The 16,419-nt window shown below is 35.4% G+C and overlaps 2 protein-coding genes across 4 annotated transcripts; one reads left to right on the top strand and one right to left on the bottom strand.

Moving 5' to 3' along the window:
* The first annotated feature begins 618 nt into the window (after window positions 1-618).
* On the top strand, window positions 619-3,025 carry LOC107932630 (uncharacterized). 3 transcript variants are annotated; one of them, XM_016864691.2, is made up of 3 exons: window positions 619-770; window positions 895-1,753; window positions 2,161-3,025. In XM_016864691.2, exons 2-3 carry the CDS (start codon window positions 1,090-1,092, stop codon window positions 2,790-2,792), a joined length of 1,296 nt encoding a protein of 431 aa, XP_016720180.1. In that variant the 5' UTR covers window positions 619-770; window positions 895-1,089; the 3' UTR covers window positions 2,793-3,025. The 3 variants fall into 3 exon arrangements, with proteins under 3 accessions (XP_016720180.1, XP_016720179.1, XP_016720181.1); XM_016864690.2 differs by having other exon boundaries at window positions 662-795; XM_016864692.2 differs by having other exon boundaries at window positions 673-770; window positions 864-1,753.
* A 1,674-nt stretch (window positions 3,026-4,699) lies between these two features.
* Window positions 4,700-15,680, bottom strand: LOC107942267 (putative anthocyanidin reductase). The gene is made up of 6 exons (XM_041086971.1): window positions 15,365-15,680; window positions 14,623-14,790; window positions 14,317-14,534; window positions 5,663-5,822; window positions 5,355-5,565; window positions 4,700-5,269 (listed from the first exon to the last, which is right to left on the bottom strand). Exons 1-6 carry the CDS (start codon window positions 15,516-15,518, stop codon window positions 5,122-5,124), a joined length of 1,059 nt encoding a protein of 352 aa, XP_040942905.1. The 5' UTR covers window positions 15,519-15,680; the 3' UTR covers window positions 4,700-5,121.
* Between the last annotated feature and the right edge of the window lie 739 nt (window positions 15,681-16,419).

Genomic DNA, 16,419 nt, shown 5'->3' with positions numbered 1-16,419 from the left:
TTTAAGAAATAATCTCAAAACTACTTTAAATTTAAAAAAAGTTATTAAAAATATAATATTGCAATAATTCCACTAAATATTATCTTATTTATAGTGTGGTATATTTTGATAAGTTAAAAGGAAGTATATGCTCATTTTATTAAAAAATTGATTAATACATTAATTTGAAATGAGTCACGAGATGTATAGTAGAAGTGCTCTTACAATTAAATTAGGGGCCACTGACTTGGATTGGAATTGGCCGCTTCCATTGAAATTATACTACTCTAAATATGTTCTGTTAGAGACCTTGTTTTAGTTTTCTTAATTTATAATTATAACATATTAAGAAATAATGTCAAGTCTAGGCAAACAATGTGAACATAAGAGGTCTAAATATTTTAGATTGTTAGTTGTAAGCGTAAGAACATCTACAATTTGATTGAAAACCATTTCCTAACCACTTTAATTTTAATTTAACATATCCATGTGTATTTGGACCAAATATAATTGTATTCTTTTTTTTTTGCATTTTAATAATTTATTTTAATTACATTTATAATTGTAATTATATAACAAAAAAAATACAACTTGGAAATTTCAACATTAAAACATAGAATTTGTTTAATTTTTCTTTTTAGTGTGTGATTAATTATATATATAAATATATATTATTAATCCTTGTCCTTTTTGTCTTGTTTTCCTCTTCTTACATGGACAACCAATTAATCAGAAAAAGCTGAAAAACATATTTTCATGGAATGATGGTTAGTGATGAGCTGAGTTTTCATGTAAGAACTACCATACAACAGCATGGTACATTAAGTGTTCGATTTATTTATTTATTCTTGTTTTTATTATTTAATCTGGGTGTTGTTTTGCAGTTCTATTTTTGATGATGCTTTTCTTCCACAGGACATTTTTCAGCTGTTGAGTTTATTTGGTTCCAAATATGGTAATGAAATTGCTGTCAATGCGAGTAAAAATACAAAGCTAGAAGAAACCCAACTTTTCATGGCCAAAAGTAAAGGTGGATTGCTAAAGAAGAAAGGTTGATTTTTTTTGAAGAAGAAGAAGAAGAAGAAAGAAGAGGAAACAAAAAAAAAAACAATGCCAACAGTTTGGTTTTCATTGAAGAGATCTTTACACTGCAAATCAGAGCCATCAGATGTTCATGACCCAAAAACCAGGAAGCAATTGAGTACAATATTGACAAGGAAAGCAGGGAGGTCTGGTTGTTCAAGGTCTATAGCAAACCTCAAGGATGTCATTCATGGAAGCAAGAGACATTTAGAGAAGCCACCCAGTTGTAGTCCTAGATCCATTGGGAGCAGTGAGTTCCTTAACCCTATTACCCATGAAGTTATTCTTAGCAACTCTAGGTGTGAGCTCAAAATCACTGGTTTTGGAGGCTTCCAAGATAGTCTCACTAATGGAGGTAACATGGATGCTAATGGCGGCGGCGGTGGTGGTGGGAGCGGTGGGGGCTCAACTTTTGTTGGTACTTTAAGGCCTGGAACACCAGGGCCTGGAGGTCACCCAACAATGCATTATTTTAACCCTTCTTTTAAGAATTCTTCCACTACTACTCCTCCAAGGAAATCACCTTTCCTTGTATCAGAAAGGAAAGGTTGTGGTGGAAATGGGCATTCAAGCAATAGAGTTCCACTTGACGCAGACTCTAATGGAAGTTCTACAGTCACTTGTCACAAATGTGGAGAACAATTCAGCAAATGGGAAGCTGCTGAAACTCACCATCTATCTAAGCATGCTGGTAATTTCATTTTTGGATTCTTGTTTTTCTCTCAATTTCTTCAAAGATGCAACCTTTCCATTTATCGTAAAATCTCTTCTTTGCTTTTCCTCCATTGTTTTCTTATCTTCTTGGTACTTTTTATCATCCACTTTCCTCTGACCACACATCCTAGCATTATTTTTCTAGTCATGTTTGAAGACTTATCCAAACCTGGAGAAAAACCCATATATAGTTTAAATTTTCTGCACATATTTTGGTTACAAGATCCAAGTTTAAGTGCCCTTTTTTTGTTGTTGGTAGTTTGATTGGATATGGCCATACTTTCTTGAATAAAATAATTCAAGCAGATAAGATCCAGTGTGGGGTTTTGTTTTTCATAATTAACTTTTCATTATCAGTTGTTAAACATTCTCCATCTTTGGCAGTTACTGAACTTGTGGAAGGCGACTCATCTAGGAAGATTGTTGAAATCATATGCCGAACAAGTTGGTTAAAGTCTGAGAACCATTGTGGCCGGATTGAAAGGGTTTTGAAGGTCCACAACATGCAAAAGACTCTGGCTCGATTCGAAGATTATAGAGAAATTGTGAAGATTAAAGCAAGCAAACTTCCCAAGAAACATCCTCGGTGCATTGCTGATGGAAATGAGCTGTTGAGGTTCTATGGCACAACCGTGGCATGTTCTCTTGGTCTAAATGGCTCCTCAAGTCTTTGTATATCCGAAAAATGTTGTGTATGTCGGATTATTAGGAATGGATTCTCTGCCAAGAAAGAGCTCAAGGAAGGACTTGGTGTTTTTACAACTTCCACAAGTGGACGAGCTTTCGAGTCCATTCAAATTCTCGAAGACGATCCATCTATAAGGAAAGCTTTAATAGTTTGCAGGGTAATAGCTGGACGAGTTCATAGACCTTTGGAGAATATACAAGAAATGGCAGGCCAAACCGGGTTTGATTCGTTGGCCGGGAAAGTCGGTCTATATTCGAACATCGAAGAACTTTATCTGCTCAATCCTAGAGCTCTACTTCCTTGTTTTGTGGTAATCTGCAAACCTTAGAAGACACAAGTTGTGACTTTATGAAAGTTATGTGAATCCCTTTTTCCTTGGTAGAGTTTTTCTTTTTTGGAAAGAATTCTCATTCTTCTTGCAATATTCTTGTTAATTGCTGATATGTTCTGGTTTTTCATGCAATTATATTGCTTCTTTTGTGTTTAGGAACTGTATTGTAGATGAAAGATGTGTGGAAAAATTTATATTTCATCAACCATGATTGGATATTTCAAGCTTCATTACAGTTTTTTCAAATATATGCACTTAATACCTTTGTCAGCCTTTTGGATAAGAGATCCAGATATTGACATATATAGAGACAAATCCAGGATTTGAAAGATAGATATAATTCTGTAATCAATGGAATCTTTTTGTTTTCCCTCTCTTTTGAAAAAGGTACAATAATTTGATTATTGATTAAGCATTCCAACCAGTTACATGATAGCTTACATATGTCTGTGTGTATATCATAGGGGTTAGAGAACAAGTTAAATTGTTGTCTTGTTGATTTCATTTTATAAAGTTGTTAATCCACTCAAGAAACATGTAAGGGACAAGTTTATTAATTAATGAAGCATGGACCATGTTTAGATTCAAACTCAATGGAAATTAGTGATTTAAGAACATGGGACTCTTCTAAGCATGTTTTAGTGTTTTCTGGTATGGCTCTCTTAGGAAAGACAATGAACAGAAAATAATAATATGAATGTTAATGTCCACTAGCTAATATCAAAACATGAATAGGCATGTGGTCCTGGCTGGACGAGGTAAGGCTCAAATAATTTTTTAATCCATTCCAACAGGACAAATACCTTGAAAAGACTGCATCTTAGACGTGGTCTTGCAATCCTAATTTTAATTACATTGGTTTTAAGATTTGAATGTCACTGTCTGTAAAAAAATAAACACCCGTCTTTGTTTCCCTCTCTTGAATTTGAAACTATAAATTTTACTGGTTACCTGGAAGGATTTTTTTACAGCTTCTATATGAGTATGGATTTTAATTATGTCATCTTCTTACTGCAACATCAGTACAGCTTTTAAAAGCTCCCTGGCACATGCATCTCATAAATGAATGCAAACCCTCATTTCTCTTCTCTGAAAAAAAAAAGAATAGAAAAAACATAAATTCTAGACATCGAATTCCATTAAATAATGTCTTAAATATTGGATTGGGAGTAGTTTGGAAGCAGATGAAAACAAATGGAAGATATTTATTTCCTCCATTTTAAAATTGAACTCCAATTCCAGAACTGATTTAGACTCTTCATCATCATGTGGGCTGTCCCCTTCCTGAGCTATTCGCAGTTGAAGTCAATATTTTTGATAGGTTAAACTAAAATTTATTATTCATTCAGATTTTGAACTGTCAATATTTTCTGTTTCAGGAGTAATTATTAGAAAAAATACTTTGAAATCATCACTCAAGAAAAATCCAAATAGCCCTACTAGAATCAAGTCTAGTCTATAAACATTTAAACTTAGAATAAGTTATGCTATGTATTTGCAGGATCATTGGAAGATTATATCCTTGTATACATATCCGAATATTATGTGTATCGATAAAGAGTCGAAGCTACATTGGTTTAATTACTACTCCCTTAGCTTCCGCTTCCAGGAATCAACTAACCATGTTAAAAGGTGGCTGTTCTTTTGTTTGACTGCAATGGCATGGCTAGTTATTGACTCAGCAGGATTAAAAAAAATGCACAACTTTGGAGTTCATTTTATGGCAAGCTGGGTGTTTTGAGTTCATAATACCATTTGGATACCAATGTGATCCCTTGAAGCTACTTTTGTCATTGGTAAGAAAATTGAAGTTAGCCTAGAATGGCCCCAAATCAAGCAAAGTGGGATAGAATAATCTTATAACTAACCCTGGACCATTAATGGAAAGAAGTTGGTTGAGTTAGTTGAAGAATTAGCTTTTGCATTAAATATGTAGATTATGTATACATTCTGCAACAATTTCCAATCCAATGGAAAGTTGAATGGTACCAAGAAGCAAATACATCTGTCTTTATATTTATTTTTTGGGGCCCAAGTCTCAAGTTCCCTCAGTAAGTTGTGTTTTAGACTACTTAGCCTTCATCAGTCTATATGTACATGATTTCTTACCATCTCAATTAATTGCCATTGTGTCAATAAGTTAGACTAAATCTGGTATAAGAATACAGGGCAAGTTTGGTGCCGCAATAGACGCCGTTCGATCTGTTTAATGCCGCATGACACGGTCATGTTTCAGTAAACTAGGTCCGCATTGTCACTTTCATTAATAAATGCTATGAACTTTGATTACTAGGATGCTAGGAAAGTAGGAACAAAACATATGCCTCTAGATCTTCAGAAACCCATAATCTACACATGCGGTGATTGTTTGATGAATTATATCTTCTATTCCATGCTTGTAAGTGAAGCCTAAATCTTTTAACTTCCTTGAAGAAATCTCTGGAAGTTTTGTACTTTTTTCCCCAGCCTCCAACCTGGGAACATAGAAATACCAAAGGGGAAACCAATTAGATTACCGAATTTCAGAACAACCAAATATACCTTCATGTAAAACCTTACCTCTGAATATCTAAACTCGGATTCTCTTGAGCAAGGTGATTAATCAGTTCATACATGGGAGAGCTGCAGGCACAGCATATGTATTTACCTTCTGCTCTGTCATGCTCCATTAGAAAAATATGGGCACTGCATATATCTTCAATGTGAACTAAAGCAATCGACCCCATTCTTGCCTTTACAGCAGACAGTATTGACAAGTACTTGGGATCACCTATATGAATACAAACATTTAGCTAATAAACCAAAATGTAGATAACCTATATGATATGACATTTTAGGCACCTATATGCTAGCATTTTGCTGGTAACCTGTGATTGGTGACAAGAGCACTTGAATGCTTGAGGGAATGGTGGTTGTGAGGAAAGGACCGGCTACAGTCGTGGTTATCACTGAAACAAGGTCAATAGCATTCTCGTTTGCAAACTTGAATGCTGCTTCTTCAGTCAAAAGCTTGGAGAGCACATAAACCTGTTGAATACCAGGAATATATATATACATATTTAAGTTCCATTGCAAGAGGAACTAATTGGTTGGAGCATAGGTAGAATAGAAGATGAAGCAGAATGCTTTTATTGGATACCTACAATCTTTGACTTTTCAAAGATGAATAGTGGCAGAAAGTTGGCACCGAAAGGCACCGAAAGTAGAAAGTAAGATTAGTTGGCATGGAATAATTGCAATTTTGGTCCCTAATTGTATAGGGACATTGCAAGTTGATCCTTAAACCTCAACTATAAATAGGCCTAACCATTTCTTACTTTCTTCATCCCACACTTGCCATTCTCTACTTAAGGCAATTGTTCTCTCTCCCTATTTGTAAACTTTCACTTGTATTTTTGGAGTGAAATATATTTGGTAGTGCCCGAGGACGTAGGCAAAATTTGCTGAACCTCGTTAAAATTCTAGTGTTCTTTATTTTTGTTCTGCATATTTTGCAAGTGTCATTGTAGTGATTTATTGTGCTATTAAATTACGATAGAGGGATATTCTGGCTAGGAAAGATCTGGTATGTAAGCGATCCTCGTGATCCACCTCTCTTTCCTGGGAATTGAACTTAGTGTGATTTTTCAGTACAATAATTTTACTCTTTCACACGCTTCCGGGCAACAATTGGTACCAGAGCCAGGTTCGTACTTGGGGAATACGACCGTTTACGGTACTATTCACGTATACGACACTATTCACGTATACAGTACTATTCAAGTATACGGCACTTTTCACATATACGGTACTGTTCACGTATACAGTAGTTGGGATTGAGGAGAAAAATGGTAGCAGCATCGTCATCAGCAAGGACTACTGTGACAAATGCAAAATTTGAAGTAGAGAAATTTGACGGTACCAATAATTTTGGTATGTGGCAGTGTGAGATCCTGGATGTCTTATGTCAGCAAGAGCTGGATATAGCCCTTGAAGAAAAACCTGACAAGATGGATGACAAGGAGTGGGCCAAGATCAATAGACAGGCGTGTGGTACAATCCGCCTATGTTTGGCCAAAGAGCAGAAGTACTCCGTCATGAGGGAGACATCAGCGAAGAAGCTGTGGGATACATTGGAAGAAAAGTTTCTAACGAAAAGTCTTGAAAATAGGCTTTATATAAAAAAGAAACTTTTTCGGTTCACGTATGCACCCGGTATGTCGATGAATGACCATGTGAACTCATTCAATAAAATTTTAGCAGACTTGCTAAATTTGGATGAGAAATTTGAAGATGAAGACAAGGCATTATTGTTGTTGAATTCCCTTCCTGATGAATATGATCATCTTACCACCACATTGCTTCATGGGAAAGATTCAATCACATTTGATGCAGTCTGTAGTGCGTTGTATAGATCTGAGACTCGAAAGAAAGATAAAAGAGATCACAGAGATACAACTGCAGAAGTATTAACAGTAAGAGCTCGTTCACACAGCAGCAAACCTGGTAGAAGGGGTAAGTCCAAAGGGAGACCCGCCAAAGATGAATGTGCCTTTTGTCATGAGAAAGGGCATTGGAAAAAGAATTGTCCTAAGTTACAAAAGGGCAAGTCTATTTCTAATGCATGTGTAGCGGAGCATGATGAGGAGTCAGACTTTAGCTTGGTTGGCATGGCAATGGCATGTCAAACGGATGAGTGGATATTGGATTCGGGATGTACTTACCATATGTGTCCTAATAAGGACTGGTTTTCTAGTCTTGAAGAACTAGAAGGTGGAGTTGTTTTTATGGGCAATTGTAATAGCCCGATTTAGGCTTAGTCGGAACAGTGGTTTCGGGACCACAAATCCGACGAAAAAAAAAATGTAATGGCTTGAATTTTCAGAGGTGTCGGAACGGTGATTCGAGATCACTAAATTCGACAAATGGGTAGAAAATATTATTAATTTAGTAAGTATAAGTTAAATATGAAGTTAGGAAAATTTTTGAAATAGTGAATAGTGCACTAGAAATAAATATTAAAATAATTAGAATCGAAATGAGGTATCAAGACCTCGGGGATTTTAAACTGAGCCATAAATATTTTTATAAATATTTATGGAGTGTTAAAAAGTTAGTATTAAAGTTTCGTTAAGAAATTTTAAAGTTCCGATAATTAATTGAACAAAAAGGACTAAATTGTAACAAATGCAAAATTTTGGGAAATGATTAAATAGCTTAAATGATAAAAGGAAGAGGGCTTAAAAGGCAAATAGACCCAAGGTCTATTTGGGCTGGACGGCAGAGGCATGAAATCAGCAAGAAAGTAAGGAGAATTAAGGGCAAAATTGGAAAATTGCAAAATTTGCTTAATAAAGTTAGGACCCAAGTGGAATTATCTAGATTTCTCTTCATTTTTCTGAATTCTCATCAGCTAAAACACCATGGAAGGGCTTCTTCAAGCTGGTTCTTCATATTTTTATTACAAGTAAGTTCAATTCTTGACTATTTCTTGAAATTTTTGTATTTTTATGACTTTTACAACTAGGCCCACTTGTTAAATCCATTAGTTTTTGATTTTATGAAAGAAGTTGAAAGTTGATATGAATATGTGCTGGAAGTATATGATGATTTAGCATGAAATTAGAGCTTTAAATTGTTCATATGCTGATTTTATTGAAAGAATTGAATAGAAAGTGAATGTTTGGGACCTAATAGTAAAAGAGTTTGAAGATAGAGTTATATGTGGAAATTCTGAATTTCAATAGTTGTGTAACAACTTATAATGTCTAGTAAAGAACTAATTGAGAAAATTAGATTAATTGAGGGGTTAATTGAGAAAGGACCGAATTGTATAAACTGTGAAATTTGGGGCAAAATGGAAATCAACATTTTGCACTAAAGCAGTTTTGGACAGCAGCAGTAGTGTAACTTTGAAAAATCACCAAAAATTGTAGAGATTGAATTAGAGGATGAATAAAATTTGAAACTAAAGCTTATTGAGTCTAGTTTCTTATAAAAGAAATGATGTGAGCAATGGAATTGTAAATCATGAGATATAATAGATTTTGTGAGACAAGGTCAGAATGAATTCGGGTTCCCCTGTTCTGACTTTGGAAAATCATTAAAAATTGTACAAAAATGATTATGAGTTATAGTTTATATGGTTAGAATCCTTAATGAGTCTATTTTTATAAGAAACAAGCTAAAACATCATCCGAATTCTGTACAATGAGATAATTAATTTTTAGTGAAGAGTGGTCGGAACTGTTAGACAGCGAAACAGGGGAAACTTTAAAGAATAAACTGTACTATTTGGCTGAACCAAAAATTATGAAAATTTTATGGTATGAAGATATGTGAGTCTAGTTTCAGGGAAAATTAACGGATCTTAATTTGGAGCTCTGTAGCTCCGGATAAAAATAATTTAGTGACTCTGACTCGGATAAACAGCTTTGAATATACATGTTAGTGAATATTGAAATTATGGTTAATGTTGTTTAAGTGTGTTATACACATTAAGGATGTGGAATGGAGAGGAGGAGGAGGAAAATTGGGAAATATATGAATGATTCGTGTATAAATGGTCATATGTTTGATTATAACTCATAAACGATGAAATATGAATGATGCTTATTTTTGTGCATTATTGATCATGGTTTAAGCTCATGTGTGAAAATAAAGTTTCATAGTATGTGTGTATGGTATATTCAGTATATGATTTGGCATGAAATAATACCATGAATGGTTTATGAATTAACACATGTTGGTAAGCCTGATATATGAATAAATGATCAAATTGAGCGGAACGCCGGATTTGAGTACTTCTGATCAAGTGACAAAGTGATAAGTGGTAGCTTTAGCTACACTTATCTGATCAAGTGACAAGTGGAAAGTGATAAGTAATAGCTTCGGCTATACTTATCTGATCAAGTGACAAAGTGATAAGTGATAGCTTCGGCTACACTTATCTGATCAAGTGACAAGTGAAAAGTGATAAGTGATAGCTTCGGCTATACTTATCTGATCAAGAGACAAAGTGATAAGTGATAGCTTTAGCTACACTTATCTGATCAAGAGACAAAGTGATAAGTGGCTACACTTATCTGATCAAGAAACAAAGTGATAAGTGATAGCTTCGGCTACACTTATCTGATCAAGTTACAAGTGAAAAGTGATAAGTGATAGCTTCGGCTATACTTATCTGATCAAGAGACAAAGTGATAAGTGATAGCTTTAGCTACACTTATCTGATCAAGAGACAAAGTGATAAGTGGCTACACTTATCTGATCAAGAAACAAAGTGATAGGTGGCTACACTTATCTGATCAGGGACAAGTGATAATTGATCATACGTAAGACCATAGTTATACTATGGCAAAGTGAAAGTGAAGTACTCAATTTTCCGTGACCGTTCCCTAATTTGATTAAGGATGGTAAGTGACAAATGGGCCCAAAAGAATTAAAGTAAATGGATAAGTGGTAGTGTATTTATATCAGGACGATGTTGTTATTCAAACTAAAGTGATATTTTCATTGCTAAATTGAGAATTTCATAAATGTGTTATTGAATGGTATAATCAATAAACATTGAGTTAAATGGTAAATACGTATTAGTTTTGAATTTGATGTCATTGAATTGTACGTGAATTAAATGGAAATTGCTAGTGATATGATTTAAATTATGAGCATGAGAAATTGCGAATTGAATGAAATGGAAATGAAGCATTAAATTGCATGAGTATGTATCGGGTCTCGCAGGCCCTAATTATTATGATTATAATATTTCGATGATATATTGTGAAAAGTTATAGAAACATGTTAATTATTTTGAAAGTTTTAATTTTGATGAAATTTTATAACTCGGTTAAATACGTTTACAAGTGTATGTGTTTTGGTAATGCCTCGTACCCTATTCCGGTGTTGGATACGGGTAAGGGGTGTTACAGCAATGATAGTGCCTGTAAGACAATGGGTGTAGGTACAATCAAATTGAAGAACCATGACGGCTCAATCCAAGTTCTGACAGATGTTCGCTATATACCCAGCTTGAAGAAAAATCTCATCTCATTAGGGGCCCTAGAATCTAAAGGGCTCACAATCACTTTGAGAGATGGATTACTAAAGGTAGTAGCTGGGGTATTGACGGTGATGAAAGGCACTAGAAGAAATAACTTGTACTATTTAAATGGAAGTACAGTTATTGGATCAACATCAACAGCTTCTGCGAAAGATGCAGATTCAGAGGCTACCAGGTTATGGCATAGGCGATTGGGACATGCTGGTGAAAAAGCTTTGCAGACTTTGGTGAAGCAAGGCTTGTTGAAAGGTGCAAATTCTTGCAAATTGGAATTCTGTGAACATTGTGTTCTGGGCAAGCAGACGAGGGTAAAATTTGGTTCAGCAATTCACAATACGAAAGGAATTCTGGACTATGTTCACAGTGATGTGTGGGGACCTACCAAAGTGGCTTCTTTGGGAGGTATGCACTATTTTGTCACTTTTCTTGATGATTATTCAAGAAAAGTATGGGTGTATCTAATGAAAAGAAAAAATGAAGTTTTGGATGCATTTCTGAAGTGGAAGAAGATGGTGGAGACTCAGACAGGTCGAAAGGTCAAACGACTTCGATCAGATAATGGTACTGAGTACAAAAATGATCCATTTCTACAAGTATGTCAAGATGAGGGCATTGTGCGACACTTCACTATTCGAGATACACCACAGCAGAATGGGGTGGCAGAACGCATGAATCGGACTATACTGGAGAAAGTTCGATGTATGTTGTCCAATGCTGGATTGGGCAAGGAATTTTGGGCTGAGGCAATTACATATGCGTGCCATCTAATTAACCGATTGCCATCAGCTGCAATAAATGGAAAAACTCCTATGGAGATATGGACTGGTAAACCTGCTACTGATTATGATTCTTTACATGTTTTTGGTTCCACTGCATATTATCATGTAAAAGAATCTAAGTTAGACCCAAGAGCAAAGAAAGCATTATTCATGGGTATAACTGGTGGTGTAAAAGGATACCGTCTCTGGTGTCCTGATACAAGGAAGATTGTTTTCAGTAGAGATGTAACTTTTGATGAATCAACCATGATGAAGAACGAGGATTCACAAAAGGATGACAAAACCAGTAGTACTTTGCAGCAGGTGGAGTTTGAAAAGGTTAATGATGATCCAGCTAATATTGAAAGAACAAATGATGAAGAATTTTCGACCCAAGAACTTCTACAGCAACAAGATTCAATTGCATATAGGAGGCCAAGAAGAGAGATTCGTAAGCCTGCTCGCTTTGACGATATGGTGGCCTATGCACTTCCAATTGCAGATGATGATGTTCTTTCCACTTACACAGAAGCAATAAGTAACTCTGATGGTGTAAAGTGGAAGCAAGCTATGAATGAAGAAATGCAGTCTCTTCATAAAAATAGGACTTGGGAGTTGGTGAGACTGCCCAAGGGAAAGAAGGCAATTGGATGCAAATGGGTATATGCAAAGAAGGAAGGATTTCCTGGTAAAATTGAAATTCGATACAAGGCTAGATTGGTAGCAAAGGGTTACGCTCAGAAAGAAGGAATAGACTACAATGAAGTGTTTTCTCCAGTTGTGAAGCATTCGTCTATTCGGATTTTGCTAGCCTTGGTTGCGCAATATGATCTTGAACTAGTTCAGCTTGATGTGAAGACCGCGTTTTTACACGGTGATTTGGAAGAGGAAATCTATATGACTCAGCCAGATGGATTCAAGGTTGCTGGAAAAGAAAATTGGGTTTGCAAACTGACAAAGTCGCTTTATGGATTGAAGCAATCTCCGAGGCAGTGGTACAAGCGATTTGATCAGTTCATGAAAGGGCAAAGGTACACAAGAAGTAAATTTGATCATTGCGTGTATTTCAGAAGCTACAAGAAGGAACTTTCATATACTTGCTCTTATATGTTGATGATATGCTAATAGCATCTAAGAGCAAAGTTGAGATTGAAAGATTGAAGACTCAACTCAATCTCGAGTTTGAGATGAAAGATCTAGGAGAAGCTAAAAAGATTCTCGGCATGGAAATATGTAGAGATAGAGCTCATGGCAGAGTTAGCTTGTCTCAGAAGCAGTATTTGAAGAAAGTACTACAGCAGTTTGGCATGAACGAGCAGACCAAACCTGTAAGTACCCCGTTGGCTTCTCATTTCAAGCTTTCTGCACAACTATCTCCTTCGACGAATACGGAACGAGAATACATGTTGCAAGTTTCGTATTCTAATGCAGTGGATAGCTTGATGTATGCAATGGTGTGTACAAGACCCGACATTTCACAGGCAGTTAGTATAGTGAGCAGGTATATGCATAATCCTGGAAAAGGACATTGGCAAGCTGTGAAATGGATTCTACGGTATATTCAGAAGACCGTGGATGTTGGATTACTGTTCAAGCAGGATAATACACTTGGTAAAGGTGTTATTGGGTACGTTGATTCTGACTATGCCGGTGATTTGGACAAGCGAAGATCAACCACCAGTTATGTGTTTACACTTGCTGGAGGACCAATAAGTTGGAAGTCTACACTACAGTCTACAGTTGCATTGTCAACCACAGAAGCCGAATACATGGCTGTAACAGAGGCTGTAAAGGAGGCTATTTGGTTACAAGGTATGGCTAAAACCTTGGGGTTGGTTCAGGAGCATATTAACGTGTATTGTGATAGTCAAAGTGCTATTCATTTAGCAAAGAATCAAGTCTATCATGCACGTACAAAACATATCGACGTACGATTCCATTTTGTGCGGGAAATTATTGAAGAGGGGAAAATTTGTCTTCAGAAGATCAAGACTGCAGATAATCCCGCAGATATGATGACCAAGGTGGTAACAACAACCAAGTTCGAACATTGTTTGAACTTGATCAATATCCTGCAAGTTTAACAGTTGAAGAAGGCACTATCAAGTATTGTTGTCAAAGGTAGAAAGAATTGTGTGAAGATAAGATTATCCTAATCAAATCTTCAAGGTGGAGATTATTGGATACCTACAATCTTTGACTTTTCAAAGATGAATAGTGGCAGAAAGTTGGCACCGAAAGGCACCGAAAGTAGAAAGTAAGATTAGTTGGCATTGGATAATTGCAATTTTGGTCCCTAATTGTATAGGGACATTGCAAGTTGATCCTTAAACCTCAACTATAAATAGGCCTAACCATTTCTTACTTTCTTCATCCCACACTTGCCATTCTCTACTTAAGGCAATTGTTCTCTCTCCCTATTTGTAAACTTTCACTTGTATTTTTGGAGTGAAATATATTTGGTAGTGCCCGAGGACGTAGGCAAAATTTGCTGAACCTCGTTAAAATTCTAGTGTTCTTTATTTTTGTTCTGCATATTTTGCAAGTGTCATTGTAGTGATTTATTGTGCTATTAAATTACGATAGAGGGATATTCTGGCTAGGAAAGATCTGGTATGTAAGCTATCCTCGTGATCCACCTCTCTTTCCTGGGAATTGAACTTAGTGTGATTTTTCAGTACAATAATTTTACTCTTTCACACGCTTCCGCGCAACAGCTTTGTACCCATCCACTTGCTTTTGCATTCAAGACAGGATCAATTGTGGTCTGGCAAGATTCATCCACAACAGATCTCCAATTTCCATTGCTGTCTTTGGCAGTGATAGTACTTATGGAGGATGTGAAAACAACCCTTTTCACTGTCTTGGATTTCAAGCAAGATTCGAGGAGGTTTTCAGTGCCTTTGATTGCAGGGTCAATAATGTTTGATCTAACATATGATTCTTCAAAAATCAAGTAAAATTGTGAATGAAAATGCTTTGAAATAACTGACATAAGTTACATGATGCTTGAAGGTAATGCAGAATTTACCAATAGTTTCGTTTGTATTGGCATCGAATTCCATTGAAGCTGCCACATGAAATACACCGTTGCAGCCCTTGACAGCTTCATCAAAGCTCCCTTCTTCGAGCAAATCAGCTTTGAATAATCTCAATCGGTCACCTCCATTCCATAGTTGTAATAGATGTAAAGCCTTTTCTGAGATTGAATTAGGCTTCATTTTAGGTTTTACTATAAACCATTCAACAAAACAAGCCAGGTTCTGATTTAATCCTATCACTACATATTTTTGGGGGTGTAATGGATGATTTAGAAGTCTAAAAATATATATATTTGTGCTCATAATCTATTCGAGTTAAATTTAAAAAAAAAAACAAACTCAAAATCGTCTTAATTTTTGTCAAGTGGCACTCGGACAACTTAATTTACCCAAGTTTTGATACACTTAAGTAACTCAAAAAAATAATAAAGTACAAAATCATGCATAAACAGACTTAATCAAAGACTAATCCAGCAAGTTGAAGAGTAATAAGAGACTGCTCAAATCCAATTCCAAATGAAACCTTGGAAAGTGAATTATTGTTACATTAAATGGAAACAAATATATAACATAACTTGATTACTAATTATATGTATATTTAAAGTGATTCATAACAAATAAACATGCATGCATGTCTAAGATTTTTCTCCAAATAATTTAATCCTCTCTTTTAGCCTTCGATTTAATTCTTAATATTACATGTAAATATTGAAGAAATAAGATGAAAGAAACCTGGATTTCTCACTGTGGCATGAACTTTATAACCTCTTTCAAGAAGAAGCTTCACCAACCATGACCCGATGTAACCAGTGGCGCCGGTGACGCAACACGTAGGAGACGCCGCCACTTCCGTCTTCTCCTCCGGAGCACTAAGATCACCCTCCATCCTCTCTCTATATCAAAGCTAGCATACCCCACTGAAAACCAATTTATGGAAAATTATAAATTCTTATTTTGTTTGTCTTTCACTTTATATTAAAATAATAATTAAGAGTTAATGTAACAACTCACCATGTATTTATTATATTAAATCGCCATAATGTGGTGCCTTGTCTTTATAGAAACGTATCGTGTACTTTGATATTTCTTGATTGATGCAAAACTCTAAATGACTATTTAATAACAAAATAATACAAATAATTATTTTTTTTCTTTACTTGAAAATAGCCTGCATGTGAGTTTTTCCTTACTTTTTAACCTAAAAGGTTAGCACGGGGGAAAAAGCACTTGCGATAATGGACTTTCCTATAAGGGAAGAACTGAATTCCAAAATAACTTATATTTACAGAGAAAAGGTGAAGATCCAAGAGAAAAAAAAGTTGAATTTCGAGGCTTGTATTCGACGTGTCACTCAACAATGGACCAAAACATGGGCATTCAATGAAAGCTCTCGGTGGGGAAAACATTTACTGAAAATCAGCTTCCATTGAAAACCGAAAGCTTAGGCAAGTTTTTTTTTTCCTTTGTCTCTACTCGTTGAAGGTTCTATTAACTCTAACACTTCAACAAGACAAACCACACAAATATTCAATCAACAATCAGTCAATAACTTATTCTAAACAGTCACAAACATAAGCCTTAAGCTACATTCTCTTCTAACCAAAATCTTTAGCATGACAAACTTAAAATTCGAATATCTCAGTCTACATTTAATTTTTTCGTAAGAAAAAAGTTACATTCATCTACGACTAATTCTCAATCTTTAAACTACACAAAATTACATGTTTTAAGGTATCTAAATTTTTCAACAAGTTTCGACCATAATAACGAAAATTCAATAAAAACAC

Source organism: Gossypium hirsutum, chromosome D01 (assembly GCF_007990345.1).
Source record: "Gossypium hirsutum isolate 1008001.06 chromosome D01, Gossypium_hirsutum_v2.1, whole genome shotgun sequence".
NCBI lineage: Eukaryota > Viridiplantae > Streptophyta > Magnoliopsida > Malvales > Malvaceae > Gossypium > Gossypium hirsutum.
The sequence above is the reverse complement of the archived record's forward strand: the minus strand, read 5'-3'. Positions and strand labels throughout refer to the sequence as shown.